The sequence below is a fragment of the Cuculus canorus genome, chromosome 3 (genome assembly GCF_017976375.1).
Source record: "Cuculus canorus isolate bCucCan1 chromosome 3, bCucCan1.pri, whole genome shotgun sequence".
Classification (NCBI taxonomy): domain Eukaryota; kingdom Metazoa; phylum Chordata; class Aves; order Cuculiformes; family Cuculidae; genus Cuculus; species Cuculus canorus.
Window position 1 is genome coordinate 18,550,555 of NC_071403.1, and position 27,574 is coordinate 18,578,128.

At 38.7% G+C, this 27,574-nt stretch overlaps 2 protein-coding genes across 3 annotated transcripts in view; both read left to right on the forward strand.

Annotated features, from left to right (window-relative positions):
• The window catches only part of TTK (TTK protein kinase), a 33,653-nt gene extending 20,322 nt beyond the window's left edge, over window positions 1-13,331 (forward strand). Inside the window, exons 12-23 of the mRNA XM_054063659.1 lie at window positions 1,481-1,662; window positions 1,775-1,911; window positions 2,805-2,931; window positions 3,961-4,053; window positions 6,480-6,637; window positions 6,728-6,879; window positions 8,067-8,191; window positions 8,507-8,587; window positions 10,513-10,689; window positions 11,415-11,505; window positions 11,768-11,865; window positions 13,030-13,331. Coding sequence (XP_053919634.1) covers window positions 1,481-1,662; window positions 1,775-1,911; window positions 2,805-2,931; window positions 3,961-4,053; window positions 6,480-6,637; window positions 6,728-6,879; window positions 8,067-8,191; window positions 8,507-8,587; window positions 10,513-10,689; window positions 11,415-11,505; window positions 11,768-11,865; window positions 13,030-13,119 — 1,511 coding nt within the window. The 3' untranslated portion in view covers window positions 13,120-13,331. The remainder of the gene's footprint in view (window positions 1-1,480; window positions 1,663-1,774; window positions 1,912-2,804; window positions 2,932-3,960; window positions 4,054-6,479; window positions 6,638-6,727; window positions 6,880-8,066; window positions 8,192-8,506; window positions 8,588-10,512; window positions 10,690-11,414; window positions 11,506-11,767; window positions 11,866-13,029) is intronic.
• Window positions 11,881-27,574, forward strand: part of LOC104062723 (nuclear receptor subfamily 0 group B member 2-like) — a 40,323-nt gene continuing 24,629 nt past the window's right edge. Inside the window, exon 1 of one of the 2 annotated variants that reach the window (XM_054063662.1) lies at window positions 11,881-12,067. The gene's annotated coding sequence lies outside the window, so the exon portion shown is untranslated. The remainder of the gene's footprint in view (window positions 12,068-27,574) is intronic. The other variant, XM_054063661.1, reaches the window with a different exon arrangement.

Sequence of the window (27,574 nt, forward strand, 5' to 3'; positions counted from 1 at the left end):
TGTCAATATCCTTGATGATGATATTGAACAGCACCAGTTCCAGTACGGACCCCTGAGGGACACCACTTGTCGTGGATCTCCATCTGGACTTTGAGCCATTGACCACTACTCTTTGAATACGACTATCCAGCCAGTTTCTTATTCACCTTACTGTCCATTCATCAAATCCATATCCCTCCAATTTAGAGAGAAGGAAATTGTGGGGCACTGTGTCAAAGGCTTTGCAGAAGTCTAGATAGATCATGTCCATTGGTTTACCCATGTCCACTGCTGTGGTTATCCCATCATAGAAAGACACTGTGTATTCCAGAAGTAACCTAAGTTCTACTAAAGTATTTTTCTAATGCATGGAGTTTGACTGTTGTGTGAAGTCATCTCATGTCATAGGAGTATTGGTGGTGTGAGATCATCTTGCATTGTGGTCTTTCTGGGAAACATAAACAACTCACATTTATAGTGAGTATTTCAGGGCTGGTAATGTTTATAAGCTTACATTTAATAACTCAGAACCAACATCGTGGAATAAGGAATATGCATACTAATATTTTGCTGTTAATTGCCACTCTGTTTTATCGGAAATCTAGTTCCCTAGGCAGCTATCTGATTTCTGATCCTGCTGAAGAAATTAACTGAAATGTTTTAATATTGCAAGAGTTAGTTTTAGGATTATATACACAGCTACTGTAGAAAATAAAAAGATTACGTTTGAAGAATAGTGATTTTTGAGCTTCATTGTCCCCTTAACCTCCCAGCAAAACCTTTCCCACTTACTTGCACTGGGAAAAATTTGGGTTTCAGGTCATGCTTTCCCTGTTTGTGCTTCATTCAAGCTTTCAGATGAGATACTGGTTGTAGTAGCTCAATCCTTTCATAGGTGGATTGCACTCAACTTGTGCTTAGCATGGGATACTGCTTGCTAGTAATTTGAAAAGAAAACTGAACAAGCAATTGAAGGAACTCTCTTGGGCTGTGCTGTTTGCAGCCTGCCCTGCAATCTTCCATCAATTCAATGTCCTATTACCTCTGCAAAAGGAACCATGGAATGGAGCATGCCTTGTTCTTTATGCTTCTGGATTCAGTCATTACACTGGATTATAGGTTGCCTATTGTCGCCAACAAGAGGTCTTAATTTGAAATATTGCTATAAGCTTATCTTCAGCGCTCATTGTCCCAGGATGTTGTAGTATAACTTATGAATAGGACCTTGTTCTCTGGGTTAGTAAAGGAGATAATTTTATCTGTTACTGTTAGAGTAGTAGCTTAAGATTTTGAAGAAAGCTTCCATGTTGCTGCACTGAACTGGTTATGAATCCTGAAGATTATACTAATGCCGGATTCTAGTAAGTTAAATGTGCTTATTTATTCCAATACAGAAAATGAAGTAAAAATTATCTAGAAACTCTGCAATAAATCTGCCAGAACAGTTTCCAGTACTAAATATAGAGTCGTCTTAATAATCTGATTTTTTTTTTTTTTTCAGAGAATGAAGTCCAGCATCAGGAGCTGAAGATGCCAGAGCCAAGGAGTCTGGAAAGTCAACAACAGCAATCTAGTTCTGGTGAAAACTATAGAAAGCAGTTGGATCAGATTAAACTAAACTGTGTAAACACCAGAAAAAAATGGCCAGTTCAAGAAGTGTCACAGAAAAGCTGCTATAGAGAGGTAAACTAACAGGAATACATAGTGTTGTTCTATGTTGTGTGAGCTTTCACATATTGAAAAAATTTGTTTTTGTAATTGTGACTCTGTGGAATAATATCTTTTCTCTCTATAGGGAAAACAGTCAAGCCTTGAAAAATCTGGTCAGCTGCTTTCAAAAGGATTATCACCACCAGATGCTGTTTCTAAGAAGAGTGATCCACCACGTGTTTGTGGAACACCAAGTGCCATATCTAATGATTATATGGAGTGGTAAGCCACATCTTTGGGCTGCGCTCTCATGAACGGTAGTTGATCTCTGGAAAGACTTAAGCAGTTTTACAGCAGAGTTTCTTAAACTTTTCTGTTCAGATAAGCAAACAAGATTTCAGAATGCTTCCAACACTTGATATCAAGTGCCTGATTTTAAGGTTCAGCCTGTGTTTAGGGAACTTTTTTTTGTCAGTCAGGAAGTACTCTGTCAAATCAATCAAATCAACTCCTTATTTACAGCACTTACCTCTTTCTCTGATCCTTGCTATACTATCTTTTGGATACCTTGAGTTTTGTGGCTGACAGGCTTTTTAGGCTGATAATTATATCAGTCTAGTTCCCACGATGCAAGTGCTTGTAGGCTTAGAAGTGCAAGGAATCTAGAGGCTTGTAAAATCAAGCACTCAAGTTAGGAAATGCTAGCATTTGTTTATCCGTGCAATCTTAAATTAGACATAAATCCCTGTGCATATGTTGATAAATCTTTCTAATTACATGATTACTTACTATTTTCATTAGTCTCTAAGATGAGTCATATAGGTCAAGGCTGTAAGGACGAGTAGCACTGTTCATATTGGTAGGACCTCTGTCTCCGTAGCTGTAGGCTTTACAATATATGTAGTGAATGAAGCACATAATAGAATCATAGAATAGTTTGTGTTGGAAGGGACCTTAGGGACACGTCCCCCTAGATCAGGCTGCCCTGATCATCTCGAGGTAGAACTTGATGAAAGTAGTCCTTGAATAGTTTGTTCTTGTTTCTTTCAGGCTTTTTTTATTACCCTTTGCTAGTCAATAGGTTTTAACTTTCAAGAAGCAGTGGAGTTTTCAATTTGTTAGAGTACTCTTTTAACAAAGTACTAAATGCACACATTTTTCATCGTTTCCTTTAGTTTCAGGACGCCAATTGTGAAGAACAACTTCCTACCAGCATGTCAAATTTCTACTCCCTACAGCCAGCTCCCATATTTCCTACCACATACTCCAGCAACTCCATTTCAAAATCAAGTTGGCTTGCAGGTAACAATTTTAGGCTGTCTTCTCCATTTTTCACTACATACTTTTATTGGACACTACTTTAAGTTAAATATATGTGTGTATGTGTATATATTTTTTTAATCTGAAGTTGTTGTTCATGTTTCTGGACGAGTAAGGAAAAGTAGTCTGTATTGCTTATTCTCAAAATAAAAGTTTCCTCATACATATGTTGGAATTTAGGTAAAATAGGCCAGCTCCTGAAAAATCAGTTCAGTTATGTCAAAGTCCTGAAGCCTTTGTGTGAAATCTAGGCCTTTTCAGATGCCACTTCATGACAGAGGCAAGAACTAGTTATTATTTTTATTCTATTATGTTCCCTACAGTAGCGTACCCATGAAAAGAAGCAGTGTGTGTTTGAAAACCTTACTATTTTGTTAGATTTTACTAATTTTGATGCTTTTGTAGTGGCCTGAAATAATGTAAAAATGGATTATCTTACATCGGTTGCACATTCAGGAAGGGATTTTCCCTCTTTTAGAGAGAATTGGGGAATAAGTGTAAGCTTCCTACCAGATGATTGATATTTAAAATTTATGGCTGTTGCAGCAGGTATGTGCAATGCAGGCAGTTTCAGCTTTACAGCACTGAAAACTGCTGGCCAGTGGTTAGCTTCATATAAAAGTGATTTGAGTGCTGCTCTGAGTTGCACTTAGTCTCCTGGGTAATCTTCCCACTATTACGTGTAAAGAGAGAGGTGTGTCTGAGAATGTAGTGATCTGGGAAGCCTTATTAAAGAACATCCTTTTCTTGATTTCCTATGTGAAGAGCATTGGTATCTTAAGATTTCAGTGGTGTTGCATGCCAAGTGATGACAGTTATACCAATACTCCTGCTATGGCCCTCTTTAGCTTTCAAAACAAACTTATTTAAAGTTTAGCTTTATTACACTTTATCTTGTTCAGAAAGACCAAGACTACTTAAGCACATTAACAATAAAAAGTATAACTCTACCATGTTCTGCTGCATGTGTACCAATAGTTATTTTTCTTACCTGTTTCTATATGTACACAGGTTCCAGCTCCTATACCTTCACATGAATGCCTTGCCATCAAAGGAAAAGTTTATACAATATTAAAGCAAATAGGTAGTGGAGGCTCGAGTAAGGTAAGATGCTCTTGTCATTTTAGACAGTTATCACAACAGTAGTAGTTGTATCGTAAGCATACATGTCAAAGTCATCTAATAAGGAATGCCTAATACTTACACGTACAAAGTGTTTGAGTGACCTGGAGAATCTAGAAGTTTATTTTAATGCTATGCTTAGACTTTACCCCTTATGGATGCAGAAGAAACATAGTACTATTTTCCCTGACTCTTCAGGCAGCTGGCAATAATAACTGAACTAACACCTAATAAAAATGGTGCTTCAGTTATTGCAGGATGTTAAGCATGCTACTGTCCTTTTTAGTGGAGATGTATAAACAGTGGGTACATAAAGGGGAAGTTGAAGTAAAGAATAACCGGTGAACAAATTCTGAACAGATGGGGTCGGCATGCTGAACAGAAGTTACACGAAATGGGAAAAAAATGATTACCCAACTCGTGGTCTTCTAAAAGTAACACTTAAATCAGTAAATGGTGGAAACCCAGTTCCTTTTGGTTTCTGAAGGAGGGCCTGAAGGTAGATTGTTTATGCTTGTGAAGGTAATGATTATTATGGTGAAGTGAGTATTAAAATCACTAATAAAATCGGCTCATATAAGAGAGGTGCTGGAGCATTGCTGTACATCTTAATAGGAGAGTGTTGTTTAGGGGAATGTGATTACATTGTTGGGCAACGCATGGCTCGTAAGGTGATTGAAAGTTCCTGAAGTGGGCACACCATCCCTTATTACTGAATTCTTCTATACCTTGTGTGAGACTTGGAGCGTTAAGCACAACTGAAGGAGCGAGTGAGCTGCTTATTATAATGAAAATTGGAGTCATCAGAGCCTGAGAAGGGGTTTTGGCAAATTTCTTGCTCAGAAGATAAAGAATTAAAACCAACATAAGCAGTTTGTGTGAGTTAGATTTCTGTCTGCTTTCTTTTGTCTCCCACACCTCTGCTTCACCTGCATGCTTCTGTCTGTGAGGGCTGAGTCACAGGGAGGCCTAAAAATTTGTAAGGGAAATTTGATACCTGCACAGGCTGATTAATCCTTAGTAACAGCTTCTGTAGTACTTAGTTTGCAACACAGGGGAAGTAAAATGGTTACTTTTAGTTAATGAGGTGCGCAGTGAAATATAAATGGCATACTTAAGTTAAATGGTAGAAATTAAGTATACTATTGACTTGCCAAAAATTGCTCAGCAAGCTTAGAGATAGTTTTAGAACTGAGTATGTCTAATCTTATCATTTAGTTCAGTCCACTAAATCCTGTTTTGTCTAAATGTGTGGATTTTCCCAAACTGGCTTTAAGTTCCTGGGATCTACTTAAAGTAGACCTTGTTTCATAGTGTTTCAATTTTCAAACTTTAAAAATATTTCATAGCTGACATTTCATCAGCAACTTAACTGAATGGATAATATTCAAGCTCTCATGTTGCAGTTACCTTGTTCACTTGAAACAGGCTTCCTCCTTTGCAAAACTGAAGAGTGCACAGGTGCAGTTTTAAAAAGGGACAAGTATTGTCAACGACATATGTGTATGATGTTTGGTTTCAGGTATCTTACAGTTCAGTAAATAGTCATGGAAAATGGGGCTAGGACTCTTCTCTCATGCCTTTCTTGTAAATTGGGACAACCTTGGCTAACTTCCAGTCAGCAGGGACCTCCAGGAAGAAAACTGCCCTGTGTTGACAGCATACAATCATAGAACAAGGCAGGATGGAATGGGCCTCTGCATCTCATGGGGTCCAATGGTCTGCTTAAAAGAAGGCCGAAATAGAGCAGGTTGTCCATGGTCTCTTGCAGTTGAGTATTGAGTGTTTTCAAGGATGAAGATTTCACAGCCCCTCTGGACAGCTTGTTCTCCTGTTTGACTGTGTGATGATGAAGAACACTTCCTGATATCTAACTGGAATTTTCCTTGTTGTCTGTGCCTGTTGCCTCCCATACTTTGGTTCAAGATGAGTCCATCTTTTTTGTACCCTTCTTTTAAATAACAGAAGACAGCAATAAGTTTCCCTGTAGCCTTTTCACCTTAAGACTGAACAGACTCAGGGCTCTCAGCCTCTTCTCCTGTACCATGTGGCACATCAAGTCATCTTGGTGTGACGAATAGGAAACACAGTGGCAGGTTAAACCCTTATATCTGTGCGAGGTGTTACTTCAAATTATTTATCTTGGGAACAGTTCAGTCTTGTGATCAAATACACTTAGTGAAATGTGATGTGGTACTAAGATGTTTTTTAAATATGAGGTTGTTTGTGTTGTAGCTGATGACTTGATTTACTTTTCTTCATTCTGATTTGTATGAACTTTGTATATTTAGTGTTCCTTCTTCCTTTTGTAAAAGTTCATTTTTTTTCTCTGACATTCTGATTGTGGTGAGATGGACTGTAGTAAATCAGAATTAGAATTGAAGTTTTTAACTGATACTGCTTTGCAGGTGTTTCAAGTACTGAATGAGAAGAAGCAGCTATTTGCTGTCAAATATGTGAATCTGGAGGAAGCCGATCAACAGACTATTGAGAGCTATAAGAATGAAATTGCTCATTTGAGTAAACTGCAGCAGCATAGTGATAAGATCATCCGCCTTTATAGCTAGTGAGTAATCACTCATTTTATTAAACCAGTATCTTTTGATATAAAGAATTTACCGTAAATTTTAACTTAAGTATATTTATTTATTTTCAGTGAAATTACTGAACATCATATCTACATGGTAATGGAGTGTGGAAATATTGATCTCAATACCTGGCTTAAAAAGAAAAAGAAAATCGATCCATTGGAACGCAAGAGCTACTGGAAAAATATGCTGGAAGCTGTTCACACAATCCACGAATATGGTATTCTTAAATAATTCTAGGTATTTGTATAGGTTATATGGCAGAGATAATGAATGTGTTTATTTTAGAGGTGATATTCCTTAGTCTTGGTGTAAGTCTAGTGGTCTTCAAAGCTGGTTATTTATTGTGAAAATTTTCAGTGAAATAAATGACAAGCAGAAACAGACTTTGCCAGCTCTCAAAGGGTTCTCTAAGCATCACCATTGTGTAATACTTTGTTTCCTTGCAGCAGCCAAAAAAAAATCTTTTCTGTATTACACTGCATACTTCCAATACTGCTTGTTCTCCATTAGACTCAAATTTCAGCCAGTTATCCTCTCCAAAGAGGCCTTGACATTTAATGACAGCTTTCGTACAGCTCTGTCATCTTTACTTTGAGGTAGTGTTCCAGCTTTTTCTCATAGTTCTTCATGCCTTCCTTTCGTCTTTACCTATGTAATTGAAGTGCACTCGTGTATTCTGTTTGGCTGTATAACATAAAGGAGAGAGCAGATTTGGATCTTTTTCCTATTTCGGAAAAAAGAAATGGAGTTGTGTACCTAGAGCAGAGAGCATAACCTCTTCATAGCACAAGAGTAATAGAACTTTCAACACTATAAAAAGGCAGTAAAATCTACTAAAACACAGGTTACATACTATGTGATGTGTCCTTGAAATGATTTTGCAAAATAGAAAGATGGATTGGTTCATTATATGGATAACTAAAATTCATAAGTAAGCAGGATTTGTGAAAGGTCAGTTATGCAATCCTCGGTGATTGTTACCTTTGAGAAAACACCATACTAAGTGATATAATTCTTTAAAATAACTGCTTAGGTAACTAAGAGAAAGCTACAGGAGTGGAGTGGCCATTGAAATGTTCCAGAAGAGCAGGTCAGGATGGCAGTGTGCTCATCCATCTAGAAGGCCTCTCCCTGACAGAAACTGTAACTCAAGTCCTGGAGCTATTTTAGGGTGCCTGCCAATTTGAACAAGTAATGATTCAAATTACAAACTCATGCATGTCTTAACAGTTTAAAAAGAAATGGAAACACTTTTATGAAATCAGCAGAGAATAATTTGGTTTTGGCTGGGTAAAGCTGATCTGCACCTTCTGTCTGTGCAAGGGCTATGGGAATCGAGCAATAAAAAAACCCCTTATACTTCAGTATTAAAACCAGGATTTACTTTGAACTCTTGTTTTACAGGCATTATTCACAGTGATCTCAAACCAGCGAACTTTCTAATAGTTGATGGAATGTTAAAGCTGATTGACTTTGGCATTGCAAACCAAATGCAGCCAGACGTGACAAGCATCATTAAAGATTCTCAGGTGAAATACTTCTGGAAAATTGATGTCCACTTTTCTCTAAAGTGCTATGGTACTTTCTGATTATGTTGATTAATGTTGTAGCTTCAAAGAATACTGAAATTTTATGCTGAACAGCTTTATATGTATATATGAATACTCATATATAAATTTTTATATCATTTTATTGAATTGAATAGCAATGGCCTTCAGCCTTAAAAGAAACACATCTTCCAGGTGTTCTTCATTGCTTTAAGACAAATCTAATTTTTATCAAGTGAGTTAAATTAAGTGCATGCTTCACTTAAAGGAATTTTTTTTTTACCTTTTTATGGCTAGGTTGGCACAATGAATTATATGCCACCAGAAGCAATAAAAGATATGTCTTCCTATGGAGAAAATGGGAAATCTCGATCTAAGGTAACATCTTTTTTTCTCCTGTTCCCTTCATATTAAGAAGAAAGTAATTCGGGCATAGATCTTAAGACTTATTTCTCAATCTCTTGCTGAAACTAGAACACACAGAAATCCATGGTGCCGTGATGATGTGGGCAGAGATTGAAGGTTAAGTTTATTCCTCTAAACTACCTAAAATCATTTTGCAGATAGTGTTTAAATAAATGTGAGTCTTTAATTAATGAGTAAAACTGAAGGCAAAACAGATGCACAGGCTTGGGTATTGGAGGAGCTGATGACGATAATATAATGGTAATATTTAAACTGATAATAAACATAAAAATATTAAAAACCTTTTTGTGGAGCAATATAAAGCAGTCCTTCGCTATGTTATCAGTGTGAATGGCACTGAACAGCATTATAGAGTACAGCAAAATGTATCCAACCTTTCAGATTTTGCAGGCTGTACTGATGACTAATGTGACAAAAGCCTTTTGAGCATGTTAAGGGTCCCCCATGAAGTGCAACTCTGACAAGCCTTTCTTTTCACTGATATCACTCCAGCCTAGAGCTTTCAAGGGGTTTCTGTAAGGATCTTCCATGGAGTTGAGTGGGAGAATCATTCCTTGGTCACTTCTTGGTTGCCTGTTGTGCTGCTTATGCCCTTCTGGTTTAGATTTGTTCTGTCAGAAACAGATGGAGCTCTTATGGTACTTCTAGCTGCTGTGTTCTGCATAAATAAATCTGGCTTAGAAATACTTTTCTGAAAGGAAGGAAATTTGCTTTCTGTTATCAACCATTGTGAGTATGTTTGCTAAGACAACAAGATATGGTAATGCTTGTGTCCATTGCCATATTTTTGATTTATTTAAGTGAGAGGCAGGTTTTGCAAGAAATGAGTGATACCTAATAAGATACTTTAAAAGATGATACAATGAAGTCTAGTATTTTAGGGGACACATGAATTCTGTGTATCCTATTAATTTTGTATGCTCTGGAGTATTGTGTAGTGTAGAACTTTTCATAAGTTTACCAGGTTGACAGAATGTGAATGATGAGGAAAGTACTGAAGGAAAGCCATTTCAGACCGGCAGCCCAATTTCAGATAAAGGGTACATAGTTTTGAAAAGTATAAAAGGATAATAAATCCATATTCACATTTAAGTGTGTAAACACTCAAAGATTATGATGCTTTAACAGTTGAATGTATTACTATGTGGAGAAACACAATCTTGTCTTTCTAAACACAAAATAGAGCATTTTATAGGTGTATTTCTTTTGTTCAGGGTGATACTTTTACCTCTAAAAATTCTACATTTTTAAAAATAGCATGCAAAGCACAGACTTGTGGAGCTCAGCTAATCTAACCATTGTGGTGGGAATCAAGCTCTTTGTGCCTCTTTCCCCACCTTAGTCCTCTCCCACACTCCCCCAACTTTTAGATGCTTTTCTTAAAGTACTTCAGCTTCAACAGGAGAAGTGGGAAACTCTTCCTGTAAGGAACAGCCCAGGTGTGGTTAAAATCTGGATCTGAATCCTTTAAACCTATAGGAGCTAGCTTACCTATGGCTTCCCACTTTAGGGACATAGCTGTGACGTCTCCCTGATTTCGGGTTTGAATTCATTTAGTATGCTTTTATTTGTATTTACTCAGACCTGAAATTAGAATCCTGCTGTTTGACTTAAGGACTACTGTTAATTTTATTTTAAGTTAGTTGTTCAAGTAAGCTAGTTTTCAAAAATAATAACTGTCTTGTGGAATACTATTGAATGAAGCTACATCACTGTCTTAGTAGATAATGGCATGCTGTTTTGGTGATTTTTGTGTGATAGTTACTAAGATTTGTTATCCCATGTAACCTACAAATACTGTTCAGTGAAATGACTGTACAATTATATGATAAATTGACAATTTCTTAAGTGAGGAATAACCTTATTTTTGTTTTTAGATAAGTCCCAAAAGTGACGTGTGGTCACTGGGATGCATTTTGTACTGTATGACATATGGAAGGACTCCATTTCAACATATAACGAATCCAATTAATAAACTGCACGCTATTGTTGATCCTAGTTATGAAATAGAATTTCCAGATATTGCTGAGAAGGATCTTCAAGATGTGCTAAAGGTAACTGTTCCTAAAGTTGAATTTTTATTCAAATAATGGCAACTCTTTTAAAGTGTTTTTTCTTAAACTGAGTGAGTTGTGCTTGAGGAACTTATTTCACAAATAAATGTTCCCTGCAACTTGTAGTAACAGGCCTTATTCCAAAAGAGGACTTAATGAAGCTAGAGCCGTTTCATGGTTTTTTCCATAGTAAGTCTGTTTTCAACTTGGTACCAAATAAACACATAAATACTTCAAGCAGTCAGGCTTAACTCCCTCAGCTGAACAACCCAAAGTAAGTACAGTGGCTTTTGTATTTGCCATCCCTTTATCTCACTCTGCCTATTTGCCTGCTTTTGAAACTTGGCCTGTGCTTTTACTTGAGCCCTCGGTGTTCCTCAGCAGGTAATAAACAAATCCAGAAACACTTATTTCCTCAGCTTTCAAGTCTGTGTCCTTCTGTGTCATTCAGAATGAAAGTACTTTGTAGGTTTTTGTCTACAGCTCTTCAGGCATTGTTGCTTGAGTAAAACAGGATGCCAGACTTTACTCTGAAGATAGCTGTTAATTAAGGCAATTAGGATAATCAGTTAATGTTTTGAGTTGAGTCTTTCTGCTATGTAGTTTTGCAGTAAGAGGTTCTGACATGTATCTACAGTGTCTTTTAATGTCCTCACTGTTAATTATTAGGAAAAATTAATTTATGGGTAAGGAAAGCATTCTTCCTCTTCTTTTTCTATTTGCAGCACTGTTTAATAAGAAATCCTAAACAAAGAATATCTGTTTCGGAGTTGCTTATGCATCCCTATGTTCAAATTCAAAGTCATTGTCAAGCAGGTACGTTTATTTTAAAATACATTTTCATTAAACAGTATTTATAATTCTGTTTAAGAAAACAATATATTTTACTCATATATACTTTCCACTTGCTGGCATAAGTATTTTGATTGGTGCCTATGTATGTTTCAGCAAAGACTTCCATATTTCAATTCTTAAACTTTTTATTTCAAAACTGACTTTTTGTTTACCTCATACAAACTGCACTGGTAATTTATACATAGTTGTATACAACTTTAGCTTAACTGTAAATTAACTGCAGGTGTTCCAAATGCAAAAGGAACAACAGAGGAAATGAAACTTATCCTTGGTCAGCTTGTTGGCTTGAATTCTCCAAACTCTATTTCTAGAGCTGCTAGGGTAAGTATATTTTCTTTTCTGTTTTGTATCATAGCTTATGGCCATGCAAATGAAGATTAGTGTGTTCCGTAGTGAAAGCTGAAAAGATACATATATCAGCTTTAGCCACAGGTGGAGAACAGTACACGTTGCAGTGCTTTTATTTGCGAGTGTGCAGAATCTCTCAACATCCTTCTGAATGGGAAGGACTGAAAGGACAATGGTAATCTTGATCTTAGCTCATTTTTCCCTTTCTACCTCCCAGTATATCTGTATTGCTTTATTTCTGAATCCCCTGGTACCCTGGCATCTCCTCTCTAAAACAGTGCTTACTGTGCCACTTTGCTCTTAAGCTACCTCAAAACTGTAGTAGATCTTCTCATTTAAGAACCATCATTATAGAGAAATGTTCTAAATCTATTTGCCAAGTGTGCAAGCTTTTAGACTGCAACTGTTCTTACTTCCTGGAAGTTGCTGAACTGTTAAGGCACTGCTATGTGTAAATTAGTCCCTGTGATTCCAGCCTCTGCTGACTGAAATAGAAGCTTGGTAACTCTAACTCTGTTTTTGACACCTGTTTCTCAGAAGAGGTGATGGTGGTTGAATATGTAATAAGTTGAAGTGGAACACAAAGGTACTTTCATGGGAAGGAAAGCAAATTCAATACGCGTGAAGTAAACCTAAAGAAGTTCGTACTTACCCTGCTAGTGATACCTCATTTTTTATTTTTTTTAATATGGAGGTGAACGAGACATGATCTTCCACAATATTATGATGTGGCTATGTTTGTGGCCACTGAGTTCTCCTATCTGACATAAAGCTTGCTCACCCCTAGTATGCAAATAGCTCTCTTCTGTGCTTGTGTTTCTACATCAGAGACAATGGAGTAATCTTGATTTTAAATGTTGGCAATTAGTGTGTTCTCTGCCAACTTATGCAGCTCTATCTTTGCTCATGCTACTAAGTCAGTGTACGTGGGGGTTTTAGGCATTGCAGTGAATTACAACTGTGCTGTCTTAAGCATATCTATTTTCTGATTTGAGAGAGATTTTAGTATGGAGTTTAGAATATTTCAGTATATGATGACTTATTTCAAGTGGTAACATTTCTTACAAAGTCAGTTTGAATTTTTGTGCGATACAACAGTGTTCACCTGAATATACCTGTGTTCTTATTAACTTTCAGACTTTATATGAACAGTGCAACAGTGGCAAAAGTCTTGATGTATCAGTATTTGCAAAACTTGGGAGTCAAAAATCGAGGACAACAAAATGATGCACTGCTGTACAAGATGCAACAGTCTGGTCTGTTAAAAAAAATATTTTGTGCTGCTAGCTTTTAAAAGGACACTCAGCATCTAGTTCACATTTTTTAAATGTTCTTTGTTTTCTGACAATGCTTGCAGATAATTAAAAAGAATTTCATTATGTGCTGTTTCACTTTTTGCTTGCCACTTGGATTGAACAATTAAAGTTGTTTGTTGACAATTATGTTCTTTGTTATTTACAAAGCACTACAGTATCTGGAATACAAAAACTTATATGAGAATCCTAAGCTTTATTACTCTCAAGTCAAAACAAAGAGTTTATAAAATACCAGTTGGTGTGCATTAAAAACCTGCAGATATCTCTTGAAATATCTCTGTGTTCATGTCATAGGAGTTTTATACTGTTCTGTCCTTTGCCAACAAATACCTCATGCCCAGCTTTGTGCTTAACTAGGAAAATGAGCACTCTGTTTATACAAGTGATCACTTGCAATACTGGGACATACATGTAAATGTCACACAGTGTTTGAGCTGTTCCTGTGGTGAAAGGGACATGATGGATGCATCAGTAGTGTTCTGAAGTTATGTGAATACAATGACTTGGTTCTATTAAAAATGCTCGTATAAATCCAAAATGCTTCTCAAATTTCAAAATAATAGAAAACCCAACAACATTCATGATGGTCAGAAGTAACTAATTTAGTTTTTTATAAGCACTTATACTAAGCAGTCTATAACATGCACAGAATGTAGCAGGACTGTGTTATGCCATTGTTAGGGGATTGATTTGTTTTTCTTTTAACTGAGTTACTTTTTGGTACAAGTGTATGAATTTCAAAGATTTAAGTAAATTCTAAAGATGTTAAAATCTAATAGTTTTAAATAGGAAAAAAAAAATCTTGCTTTCAGTTTCATGATAGCTGCCATGCTGTCCTTGGACACCTTCCAAAATGTGGAGCTTGTTAAGTCTCTATCTTGATCAGGATTTTTGATTACTCTGTTCTGCCTTTCCTTCATAATATCCCGGTATATAACAAGCCCAGCTTCGTTATTTAGGTGGCTCTTTCCTTTTTAATCTGTGTGAATTAAGAGTATGACATACTCCTTCAGCAGTGATGGAAAAAATTGAAGGTCAGCACTAGAGAAGCTTTCCTGGACAGTTTCTGCAAGTTCAGGTTGTCTTAGCCTCAGAAGAGCATTGACACATTTTAAAGTCTTTGTTGTGATAGCTTTTGTATGCTTATTTAAGTTTGGATAACTCGTATTGGGAAAAGATGTGATAATGTAATGCTTTACAAGGGCCTCAGTTGAGCTTGGTTTGTCTTTCATTTTAAGCATATATTAATATGTTCACTTTTCCCAGTGTTCTAAGTGTTATTTTTCTTCAAATTGCTGGGGTTCACAGGATTTCAGGTTTTTCTCTTTTTGGTCTTGGAACACCAGGTTTCACTGATGTCTTACTACCAGTTGATTTATGTAGCGGTCATTTTCATGACTCCTGAATGATTTAGAGGTCCTACTGGTTACCTGTTAACCTGAATCTACAACAGTACCTTGAAATTGCCATAAAGCTTCTGAAGAAGGGAGGTAGTCTAGTTTAGACTGCTGTGTTTTACTGCCTGACAGAAGTATGATTACGCATCCAAGCACTGGAGTGCAAAGTGTCTGGAAATTCTCGGCCTCTGCAGTGGAGGTGCATATTCATAGCACTTCTGTCATCTGCATACTATCTGTCAGGTTGATTAGGTCAGCTGTATGTGGCAGGAAAAACTGGTCATTCTTGCTGCTGGAGGCTTACTTAAGCCAACACATCTTGCTGCCTTGGGAATACGCGGCTGGAGTCCAGAATTCTTATAAGTTAATTTCAGCAGCACTAAATACTGAGTTGTTGCATTTGATGTTCTGAGGATGTGGGTATTCTTGAGAACATTAAGTTTGATCCAATAAGAGGAGAATTCCCACTGTCTTTCCCATGTACATTAGCAGGGCTGAGATCCCTTTATCTTTGTCTAGGTAAGCTTACCTTGTAACTATAGGAATAGGTGCACTGTGCTGCATCTCCATCCTAATTTCCCTTAGTGTTTACAGAGATCACTCTTTACTGACAACTTCAGTTATAGAAAATATTACCTTTAATCCCTGCAAGATACAGCTATTTCTGCAGTATCCAGGTGCAGACTGGCAGCTGTACTTTGCATGATTCTTCAGCTTGCAGCATAATGTTTTTTCCATGCTTGCACCCTGAGCAGCAGTAGCTTTATTGGTGTCACTCAGCACTATCATGATCTGAAGTTAACAGCGAAAAAAAATATAGGGAGTTGTAAATACCGATGGAAAGACTTTTCATTTCAGTGTGTTCTTGCTATCTTTCCTGCCATTGATTTATCAGGTTTTTTGTGACTTTATAGCCCTGTAAGAACCAACGAATAGGAGAGAGTAGCACCCACTTTCATCTCAAATGATACATTAAAGTCATAAGTGTTGTTTTTTCCCAAACTTGAATAGCTTTGATTTTTAAATTAGGTTTTTCAAGGCTTGCTGATATATTAAAAGCATGCCTTAATAGGTGGGAAACTCTCCTATTCAAAGCAGCAAAACGAGTCTTTGCGTACCTAATTTTTTGGAAGTTCCTTAATGAATAGTACTTTTGTAATTTTATCAGGCCTGTGCTTATTGTCTGTTTCAAAACTAAGCCCTCACCACCATCTACCAGTTAAGACTATTCTGCTGTGACAGGGCAAGTGCTTGTAAAAGAGCATTAATTATTTTGGGGTGTGGTGTTCCTGTGACTGTTCAACACCTACCTTCCTTTGTTTCAGCTTAGCATCGGTTCTCTGGATTATAAAGGGAGAAGAGTGATTTGGAATGGGAACTACTCCCAGTACCAGCCCTTCTCCCCTCAGCTTGGTCTGGGGTGGGGTCTGAAGCAGTGGGCAGAGAACGTGTGATCACCTTAGCGATGGGGTGCATGCAGGAACAGTACCTCTCTCCTCGATGGGCAAACTTGTAATGATAAACTTAACTTTAGTCTAATTGTTATTATATGAAACAGATTGTGGATTGTTAGTCATCTGTGGGGATGGAGGCAAGCTATCACATATTTCTAGGAGGAAAAAGATAGAGTTGTTCCCTGTAATGGTTCTGTTCTTTCTGATTTATTTTTTTTTAATCCCAGACTTTTAGTACTCCTGTGGAATTTCAGTGATATTTTAAGCATAGTGAGCACATATGCTGATTGTACTCATCTGTTATATAAATAGTATAAACCTTGAAGCTACTGAAGAAAAAGAATGTTCATGCTCTACATCTTTCATATTTAGTACTGTTTGGGAGACTACTAATGGTTTGGGAACCGAAACACTATCTCTGACTTTCTCTGGAGAGGGGGAAAACGAGTATTGGCTTCTTCAGAGGAAAGCTTATGAAGAAAATCTTTACTCTGCAGAAACAACTTTTCATGAAGAGTTATTATTGAAGTGTCTCCCAACTACTTGTCTAGGTTAGAGATCTTGAAATATTTCTGCATAATCATTCTAATGTTACAATTGTTAACTTGCACCGTTTTGCTTCTGTGGTTTGTGTTGAATATATAAAGAAGCAGTGCTACATGCCTTATCTTTTTTTTTTCTGATGTAACCTATGGTGGTTTATCAATCCTTTCATTCCAGAACTGCTAAAGAACCCACAGGAAATATAGCTGGCATGGGAGGGAGCTTATGAAAGAAGACTGGGGCAGATAAGAGGCAGTGGGTTGTTATCAGTCATCCCTTTTAAATAAAAATTTTCCATTGTAAATGGGTAATTGATTCATACTCCTTCTGTGCCTCAATGACATGTTAGAAGATGTCTGCCTACACTGGCAGCCGCAGCTTGCCAGCCCTCAGTCCATTCCTATTGTGATTTTTTGCTTTACAACCAACCATCTCCCTTTTCAACTTCTGCTGGGATCTTAAGTGTGTGTTAAGTACTTAAAATTGTGTGTTAAGCTATGCATGAGTAGCTTTAAAAGACTTATTTTCTATCTTAAATGTTGGCTTATGGAGCTTGCTGCCTGAAGGTTTCTCAAGATTACCAAATGCCCATTGTGTGTCACTGTCACCCTCAAGGCCACAGTTCAGGACACTGTTTACAATCGGGAGAAGATGCCTGACTGAACCAGAGTATAAATGTTTGTAATTACTGTTTCTAGATACATGTATAGTATAATGCTGTATCAGCTACCATTGAGGTACCACAGCTACACGAAAAGTAGAAGTGTAAATGAGAACACTTTAAGTTCCCTGTAATAATTCTTGTTTGGAAAAAAGTAAATCAAATACTGTGTTCCAAAAAAACCCTTACTTAGAAGCTAACACTAGGAAAAGCCTAACTGCAAAAGGATGACTTCCTGTATGGATATGACTAGGTAGCATTACTCAGCCAACTCATTCCAACTGTTTAGTTGGAATTTAAAGACTAAATGGAGGTATAATATATTGCTTTTATCGTCTGTTTAGATGTGCCAACATGCAGAATTGAGTCCTTGGCAAATATTAAAAAAAAAAGGAGTCTGTTCTCTTGCATAACTCCTTGCTCTCGGAACACTTGTCAAAGGAACAAGACAAGTCTATTCCTATGGCCTTGGAGGAGTCAGACCTCTGGCTTCTCATCAGGCTTTGCTGAAGGCACTCAAAGCTCCTGCAGCTGAACTTCTAGCTGGACAGGAAGGGCACAGTTAACAGTACAGTGCAGAGCAAGGTATGAGTTAGTCTGAATTTAAGGGGTCAAGTTGTTGCCCTATTTTGGTCCTTCGGTCCTTTCTTTAAGCATCCAATAGTGGTTTTGTGCTCAACCACTGTTTGGTTTTTTTTGTGCTAAACCACTTGGGTTTTTTTGTGTGGTAAGTGTAAAAAATTAAATAGTTTAAGAAAATGCTAGTTCTAGTCCACCTTCAAAGCTTAGCTTGCTCCTGAGCAAGGATCCCAGGCTAATCCTTGCAGGTGCCAGTTACAGCAAGTAAGAGCTGAAAACTATTTGCTGCATCCTTCCCATTGTCTACACTCATACTGCCTTGCTGCTCCCTCAGTTTGTCTGAGTCTACGGCAGCAAGGATGAAATAAATACTACTTTTTATCATATTTGTATCTTAGACACTGTCATGGCTCAGATGCATCCTGTGAAGTATAAATGGCTGATACAAAAGCATTCCTTTTTCAATGCATCTAACGCCTCCCAACTCTGTTATCTGTGGCCACCTGCCAAGAGCATAAAGCCTGTGTGTCTGTCGGTGAGCTTGAAGAGTATACCCTTGTTTGCTTGCTGCTCCACATAAAGTAATTAAGAGATAAATATTCTTGCAAGATAAAGGCTATAAAGAATGGAGCAGGTAGAGTAGTATGACTACTTATAGGATATAGATGCGTATACCTGTATGGAAACAGAAGGACTCTTTGTACAGCCTGCCCATACACATTCATGGGAGTTGCTGAAATGAAACCCGAGATAAAAATCTGACTCCTCACCTCAATTCCTCCCCTTGGCAGGTGAAATAATCACAGCTAAACAGTGATGCAATTCCAAGATGCCAGCTCTAATCGGATGAATTGCTAAAATCCAGGCAGCTTTTTGCAATGAAAGAAATTAGTAATTTAATTAGGAATAGTGGTGCTACTCTTTTGAACCCTTAATAAACACAAGGAAAAGGTCAATGATCAAACAGCATTGGCCTCTTGGGCTTTATTTTTACAGTATTGTAAAGATCTCTGACTTGTCTCTATACCCACTTAACGTGCACCGTATGTGGTTAAGTGCAAGTAGACTTCCATACTTGCTTGTTCCTGGCTTTGACTATCTACTGATCTCAAGGTTATTCTTAGCTTTTTATACATAGCTGTTGGAAAGCAATTAAAAAATACAACTAAGTAACTTTATTTAAGTTATGATATGAATTAGATTCTTTGCGCTGACACGTGTTTCCTGTATGGTCTTGATAAAATATTTTGTGAGCATTTGGTCTTTACATTCCTTGTCTGTTTACAGTTTGGCCAAAAGCTGTTTGTACCATGAGCCTGGGGGACAGAGCTCTTGATGCTGCTATCGCAGAGTAGCATCATGCTTTAAAATATTCTAAATGGGAGTAAAATTTGTCATTCACATGGTGTTTGGAGTTCATACAGTGGGGTTTGGATTTATGGATGCACAGTTCTGTGCAACAGGAAACAGTGATGTCACCTCCACAGTGGCTGAGGAGCGCGGGCCACCACAGAGCCGCCGTCTGCTGGGAAGCACTGACCAAAATCTGCCCCTTAGGCAGAGGAAGGCCTGCAGCCTCTGCTTTTCGCTTCCCTGATGAAAGTGCTAGCTATTATGCTGTAATGCAAAACAAAACTTCCCTGGCTGCCTCTGCTACATGTAATTTGGACATACCCAGCGGCCTGGGTAGGCCTTTAAGAAACTGAGCTGCTGAGACAAAGTTTCTTAATTCATGATGGTTTGGGGTAAAAGTTCTCAGATATCCAAAAGTGAGCATCCGAAGTCTTGTTCTTCCTCAACCAGCTCATTCTCATTTTTGTGGGGAGCCACAGATACTCGGACCTCCAAACAGTGCTGTTTTTCACAGTCCATTCTTATTATGCATGTCTATGAGTGTTGATGACTGTGGGAATAACTGGGTGGAGGAATGTGAGTCTTGTTCTTGTAGAGAGCACAGAGCCAAAATAGGAAAGTATCCCCCACAAAGACTTCCTAAAAGATTTGAATGTGGGATAAAAGTGTCTTCCTTGTGTTGTTTAGTGCAAGATTGATCATGAATAAAGCATTAGATTGGCTAGTAGGGAAAATTTCTTAACTGAAAAGATTGTCCAGAACGGGGACAGGCTGCACAGGGAAGCGGTGGTGTACTTAAGAGACATGTAGGTGTGGCACTTGGGGGCATGGTTTAGTGATGAGCTTGGCCATGTTAGGTTAATGGTTAGACTCTATTTTATAAAGGTCCTTTCCAGCCTAAATTATTCTACGACTTTAAGAGGCAGCTGGTGATGCCTGTTGACATGGGCACTGGTGGCACTGGATTGCTTCAGTGAGGTTTATAGGTGAAAGTACTCACAGACAACAAAATACCTTTTTATGCAGTTTTGAGTCTTGAACAGGTCTTGGGTACCCAACTCAAAGGTGAGTGCCTGCCTGAATCTCTTTCCGTCTGGGACTTAGCAGAGGTCCAGCGCTGCAAAGGTAAAGGCATTTCCTAAAGCCTTTTAGAACAGCTGATGAAACGAGCGCTAACAGCTCTCCAGGCTTATGTGGTGTTGAGTGAAGGAGTCAAAATGAATTTGCAATAGTTGTGCTAGACATTGTGATTTTTAAACTAGCCTTAAGAACACAGTAACGAAAGGTAGGAAATAATACTGGTCTGCAAGAATGTTGGAGCTTGCACGTTAGACTCCCAAGTATGACTTCCATAATATATAAATTGAAGGGAGAAAACATATTAAAGAGCAGAATGAAGGGGATATATGAATGAATATAAACTATGACAAGAGAATATTTGTTAGAGAACTAATGCTTACAAATCTATTTAATTCTTTCCAATGAGTCCATAAGCGTGACACTCATATATGGCACACTGGGATTTTCCTCAAGCTGCTAATGCAAGGTCCTTCAATAGCACAATATGCCAAGATAAATCTCAAGGGTAAACAGGCGAGAGAAAGCTATGGAATAAGTAGTCATTCTCATCTAAGAAAGATGACCAGTAGGTGGGTCATGGAGCTGTGGGAATGCACATTCCCAAGAGATCTTAGGGTTAAATAGTGAATTGTTGGTACAGGAGTGTTCAGGAAAATAAAACTTAGAGCTTCCTCTGGGAAAACAGGTACAAGAATCTCATTGTTGATGAAAAGGCATAGGAAAACTTATATTGAGAAGACACAAAGGAATTTGCATAGAAGGAAAGTATCCTAATGTGTGTACAACATAAGGGGCTTTGGAGTGGCATTTGGGGGAGGTTCTGCACTATACATGGTTCTCTGAAAACATCTGCTCAGCCCTTGTACTGAAGAAGCCCATTATAGTTATTAGTTGGGAAAGGAAGAGAACAAAACAAAATACTGATGTGCTGCTATATAAATGTGTTTTGTTTGAATGCTGTCTGCAGTCCTTGAAAAGGATCTAGAGTAGAGAATATGGAGAGAAACAGTGAAGGTGTCCAAAGAGACGGGACAACTTCCATACAAGGCTGCAGGCTGTATGACTCACTTAGGAAACTATAATTCTGGCAGCATGCTAGAAGGGAGACATCAGCATTGCATAGGGCTATAAGCTGATGAAATGATCAGTCAGTTTTCAAACAGATGAAAGGAAGATACTGAGATTTAGTATGGAAAATATAATTACATTCAGAATGAGGTTAGTGGGGAATATGGTGGAAATCAAAGGTATAAACATGTTCAAAAAGAGATTAGATCGAGTCAAGGTTAGGATGATCCTTAGCTCTGAATATAATAAACATTGTGGATGTAATCGCTGGCTTGGGAATTCCCTTTAAGCCTCTGATCCCAAGTGCCTGGGATGTTTTGCCAGAGATTGAATCACTTAATTTGCTGAAAGGGTTCATGTTAGGAAAAAAGGATATCAGACCACACTGCCTCTTGCTGTGACCCACTGTGGCAACACTTAGATCCCTTAATTGGAGCCCTGTGGTTGGGTTTCCTTGGGTACTAGATACTTGATTCCAATCTCCACGTCTGTCAACACCACAATTTTCGCAAGCAGCATTCAAATGTATTTGATTAGAAACATCAGTGTCAACTGAAAAGAAATCATGTTTTAGCAGGTGTTTTGGGTACAGGCAATGGCTTGACCATATCAGTACAATTGTTATCTGGCATCCCACCTTCGCTTTCTACCTGAGCCACTGCCTTGAATAGTCATGCAGGTTTTGTAACTTCACTGCTGAGATCGTATGCCATATCTCAGAAGGGCACCTGGATCATGGCAAAGACTTTTGCCAGGCAAGCCTACAGGAAAGCAAGTAGTAGAGTAGTCGTAGAATCAGAATCAGAGAATAGTTTGGGTTGGAAGGGACCTTAAAGTCCACGCTGTTCCACCCCCCTGTGATGGGCAGGAACACCTCCCACTAGCCCAGGCTGCCCAAGGCCCCATCCAACCTGGCCTTGGACACCTCCAGGGATGGGGCATCCACAGCTTCCCTGGGCAACCTGTCCCAGAGCCTCACCACTCACATAGTGAAGGAATTCCTCCTTATGTCTAGTCTAAATCTGCCTTTCTCCAGTTTATACCCATTGCCCCTCATCCTTATCTCTACAAGCCTTTGTGAACAGTCCCTCCCCAATAGTCAACTACAGCATTTTGCAGTAGGAGCAGGGTTCAGGTCTGCTTGTTAGAGGTTTGGTCTTACAGGCTCACCTTTAGGTCCTGTGTATGCACTATAACTTTTTTGCCTCAGCCTGTAACCACGTATTGACCTAGTTGGCATTGGGTCATGCTTTGTACGTAACCTGCTGGTAACGCCAGCAGCAATTCCTGCTGGCAGATTATCTTTGTGCAGGCGGCCATGTTCCAATAACCACTGGTGGGGTTTTTTTCCTACACGGGCAGGTCTATAACCAGTCCTGCAAAACTTGTTGAACTAGCCCTTCCTCTGCACGGTCCCTGTGTGCTCAAGCCTTCCCACAGTGCCTTACCTCACACTTCGCTATATGTACGTCCTTATTCCCTGTGTTAGGGCAATAACTGGAAACTTTCCAGTGGTGGTTTCATGGTGAAATGCCAGTTCATGGAGTTCACAGTGTTCCCTTCAGCTTCTTGCGGGTTTCACTTTTGACTGGTGCCTGGAATCATTTGGGCAGACTCGTGTCGTAGTTCTAGCATAGGGCCTCCATGTCCTGGAGTTCAGATCCTTTCAGGATCTGGATTAAGCTGCTAGAAAATAAGGAGCCCACAGCACCTTCCATTTACTTCATGGTCTGTCATTATATCAGAGCACTAAGTGTTGCTCTGTCAGCCATTGGTCAGAGATGTTTTTTAGTTCAGGGAGGTTCTGGTTCATGAAAGTCTAGTGAAAAATATACTTTCCTGGATATCGGACATCCTCATTTTTACTGTGTCTGGAAACCTATATCTTCCCAGAAGGAACGTGCATAAAGACTGGTTGTGTAATAAGTAAATCCATAAACATTGCTAATGTATGAGTTGAGAATGATACGTGTACCCAAAGCTAGTGCATACAAGCACATTTTTCTGTAACAGCTTATTTATCTTGCCTTCTTACAGTAAACAGGAGTCATTGCAAGTGGAGACTTGCTCATTCTTATTAACCAAAACATTATATCTTTCTTAATTTTGCAATTACAATAATAACTTGAAGTCTATATTGAGATAAGGTATCACAGAGGTTGACTTTCATCTTAAGCATCTCTTAGAAAATCATAGGGAAAGGAAATTATTCATTATTATGCAAAGGCAGGCCAAGCATAAAAGGAAGACAGAGATATTAATGCAGGACTAGATGAAGCATCTACTTCCTTCTGCAGCAAAACCCAAACTGTAATTCTGATACAAATGGATCCAAAGACAAAGCCAACCCCAAACCAAACAAAAACCCCAAACGCACACACACACAGAGTGGAAAAAAAAATAAGAACCCCCCCGTCCCCAACCAAAGCCAATCAGAAATGGGCAGGTGCTGCATATCCACTCTTCTGTTTCATGAGCTGTCAAGAGCAGCTCAGAGGCTGAGCTCACCTGCCCTCCTGCTTTCCCCCAGGCTGAGCCAGTCAGACTTTTCGTAGAGTGTTTTCCTGACCCACCTAGTAACCTGTCTTTGGCTTTTCAGACATCCGGGTTGACCACATTCAGAGAAGATGAACTAAAAATGAAACGAATTCAGAAATCTCACCAAGTGCCTTTTAGATGGAAAAAATAACACTAACCTTGTCTTTCAGGGAATAATTTTCTAAGTACAATCCCTGGGCTCTTCATCCTTTTTGTTGGCTTAAGCAGCTGTGATTGATAACTAATAAGAAATGACTATCACAGATCTCTTCCCTCCCCTCTGTTCACCTCTGACTGCGAAGCTCACGGCATGCAGGTGAAATGCTTTGGCTTTGGTTCTAGGTGCCTGACCTGCTGCTGTATGAGTAAGCTTACTACAACTCATTTTAACCCCTACCCATGAAGATAACCACCTAGACCTGAATTGCGGATCTTGAATTGAGGATGATAAAGGCAGAGTTAATGATGAATTTAATTAGAATTCTGGTTTTGTCATTAATGGAAATATTAAGTGTGATCATAAAACTTCAAAGGAGCTCTGAGAGCTTCTTTTCAGTGTACTGAAAGTGGTCTTGGTTGGCACCGAGCTCCTCAGGCTTCTGATTTCTTTCTGATCAGCAGGATGATATCTAAATTCATGTGATGAGTAAGACCACCATTAGTTCTGTATGTTATCATCTGTCTTAACAGTTGACTTTTCTCCCATTTTCACCACCATGAAGCTGTTGTGGCAAAGGCTGTATGTGAGAAGATATGTGAAATCCAACCTGACATTCTGCCTGTAAGAAGGAAAAAAATTGTTTAGTGTTGTCCTATTTACCATTAATAAATCCAAGCTGTATTTTGTACGATTTTCTATGTTATTATCATTACCTACTTTTCTTCTTAGATATAGACATACCTGTGAGATCCAGCTTTAGTCTTGCAAAGATCAGCACCCTTTTGCCTTTTTTAAAAATCTTGGTAGTCTTCAAACACATTGCCTTTGCTCTAAAACGAGGCCACCTTGCCTGCAATTCATATGCCAATCCTTTCAGAACTAGAGAAGAGCAGCTGGTGAGGCCAGATTTTAAGGTCCATGTAGCCTGATACCTTGTCTAACCAATACTGGGTGCGAAGGAAAGAATGACCTGGGGCAAGTGTGCAGTGAAGTTTCCGAGATGGCAATCAGCACCTTCCTTTGAGTACAAATGAAGCTGTCTTCCAGTTCCAAAATGATGGAGTAGTGCAAACTCATGCTCAGTTTCAATGACCGTCCTGCTTTTGCTCCATGGAGACATTATGGTCCTCACTGAAAACTGGCACAGAAAATTGGTTTCTTTTGGGGTTATATGTAAATTTAGTTATCTGAATATTGTCTTCATCTTTTCTTGTTGCTTTTTATGTATAAAAGAACATCCCGTTAGTTTTAATATCTTTTCCAAGCTCAACCTTTGCTTGCCTTTTAGATGAGAAATATTTTTTTCAAGAAGATTTCCCCCCTGCCCTTTTTAGTTTTGAAGGTTCTCGTGTGTTTCATATGTTGGGTATTCATGCTATTTATTCTTAGATCTAGGGGTTTTTTTTTCAATTTGTCCTGCTGCTATATTTTAGTCTGTGATCGCTTCCTATTTCTAGAAGAAAATCTTGCACCCTTTCTATTCTCCTTGCTTAGCAAAATAAAATTTGTTGGTTTTTGCAGATTTAGGGGCTATTTGGTAAAGAAAAACGTCCCTCTACAGGTTGAGTGTCAAACTCCTTTTTTTTTTTTTCTCTCATTTTTTTGACGATGCCAACCTCTCATACAGATATAGCACGTAGTTATATTTAGTTTCTGGTTTAGCCCCTTTCCTAGTACGCAGTTCTGCTGCCCAGGGTGGCAGATGTGGAAGTAACCTGCTGGTCAGAAAGGAATCAGAAGCCTGAGGAGCTTGGTCTGAGACAAGACCATACATCTGTGCCCTCCTCGCGCTGCTGGTGCAGTGAAGTCACGGATCTGCCCTAGGAAGATCAGGTCAGGTGGGGCCAAGACTGGTGCTTGGTGAGCACTGAGGAACTGACTGGAAGAGATGTTCTGCTGTGTCTTTTGGACACTAAGCTTAACAACTTGCCCTGATCATCACACTGTCTTTTAATTGTTTAATGTTTCATTTCTGTTGTAACTGCTGCCTCCTGGTTGTCCTTGCATTAAAGACTACAGTCTGTTAATGCCTGTTGTGACTATTAAAATTGTATATGTACTAGCAGCAGCCAGAGTACATTTGCTTCCTCTGTGGTTATCCCACTGTTCCAAAGTGTCATGGTTGGAACAGAGCAATACTGGTGTGTGGGGTGGTTTTTCTCTTCATCCCCTTGTCAGGTACTGTCCTGGGGTGTGCTGTCATCAGTGATGATGTTCTAGAGCAATACATCAGTGTCCTGTCCATGTCAAATTGATACTGGTGTTGGCATAAGAGCTGGAATACCAGTGCCACCAGACCCTTCTGTTCTTTGAATGGGCCTACATTTTTGCCCTATAACTGGTAGGTCTTGCCAATGTCTTCAATCCACCTATTCATTTCAAGTTAATATGAAATGTCTTTTAGCCTTCTCAGAGATCTGTATCTGTCTATATACAACAGTTTTATTGGTCACAGTCTAGACGCCTTTAAACAGGTTTCTACCAGTACAAAGAGTTTCCTCGTATGCCAGTAAGAGGTTACTCATAATCTTTCGTATTCATAGTTCTAGCTTCTTTTTTTTTTTTTTTAACATGGTTTTGGTTTGAGTTTCAACTCTTGGAATTGTTGTCTAAGCTGTACAATACTTTACTGAGATACCACTGGATCTGGACTATTATTTTAGCTCTCTTCTGAGAGACGTTCCTGTGCTCGCCAAACCTCTCCTTGGATGTTGTTCGATTTGGAAATTGCATGTGTTGACTTCTAATACACAGAGCATTTTGTTAATGTCTGAAGGGCATGTTTCTTGAGGCTGTTGACCATAAAAGCATTTTTATCCAAAGTCAGACAACACTAGTGTGCCATGAATGGCTCTAAAAATTAAGACTATACACTGTTATCAAACCTGCTATACACTGTTATCAAACCTGCTGTTTTGTGCTCAAACACGCTGGTTGCTACTGGCTGATGCCTGGTGCACACACTACTGGGCCCTTGCGTTGAACCATGTGCTGCTGGTGTTTTAGGAGTACAGTGCCCATACACCCCTTCAAGGCCTCGCATTTATTGTAATCAAGTTCTTCATTTAACTCCTTCAAGTTTCCCGCCATATTTATTAAGATTTGTATCGGTGTGTTGGATACTTTTTCATGGGCGTGCTCTAAAGCAGCTGATTTGGAGAGCTAAATTAGGTATCCTTTTCTGAACTTAGCTTACTGTTTTAAGAAAGTTTGTATTCCTTCTTGCTCTGCTAGACAGCTGATTCTGATCAACTCCTTTTTACCATGATTTCACTGTATTCCTAAGAACATTCTACCTAATAAATACAGTTTGCTGTATCTCTAGCCTGATAATGACGGTTCTTTCCAAAGCTGCTCAGAAGATTCAGTCATGCTCGACCAACCCGATTGCCTTCTGTGATGAAATAACTGGATCTGTGGACAGGGTGGGAGCAATCGATAATGTTTACCTTACTTCAGCCAGGCTTTTGACACTGCGTCTCACAATATTCTTGGATCCAAGACAGGATATCAGAGACTGTGTGGATGGACGG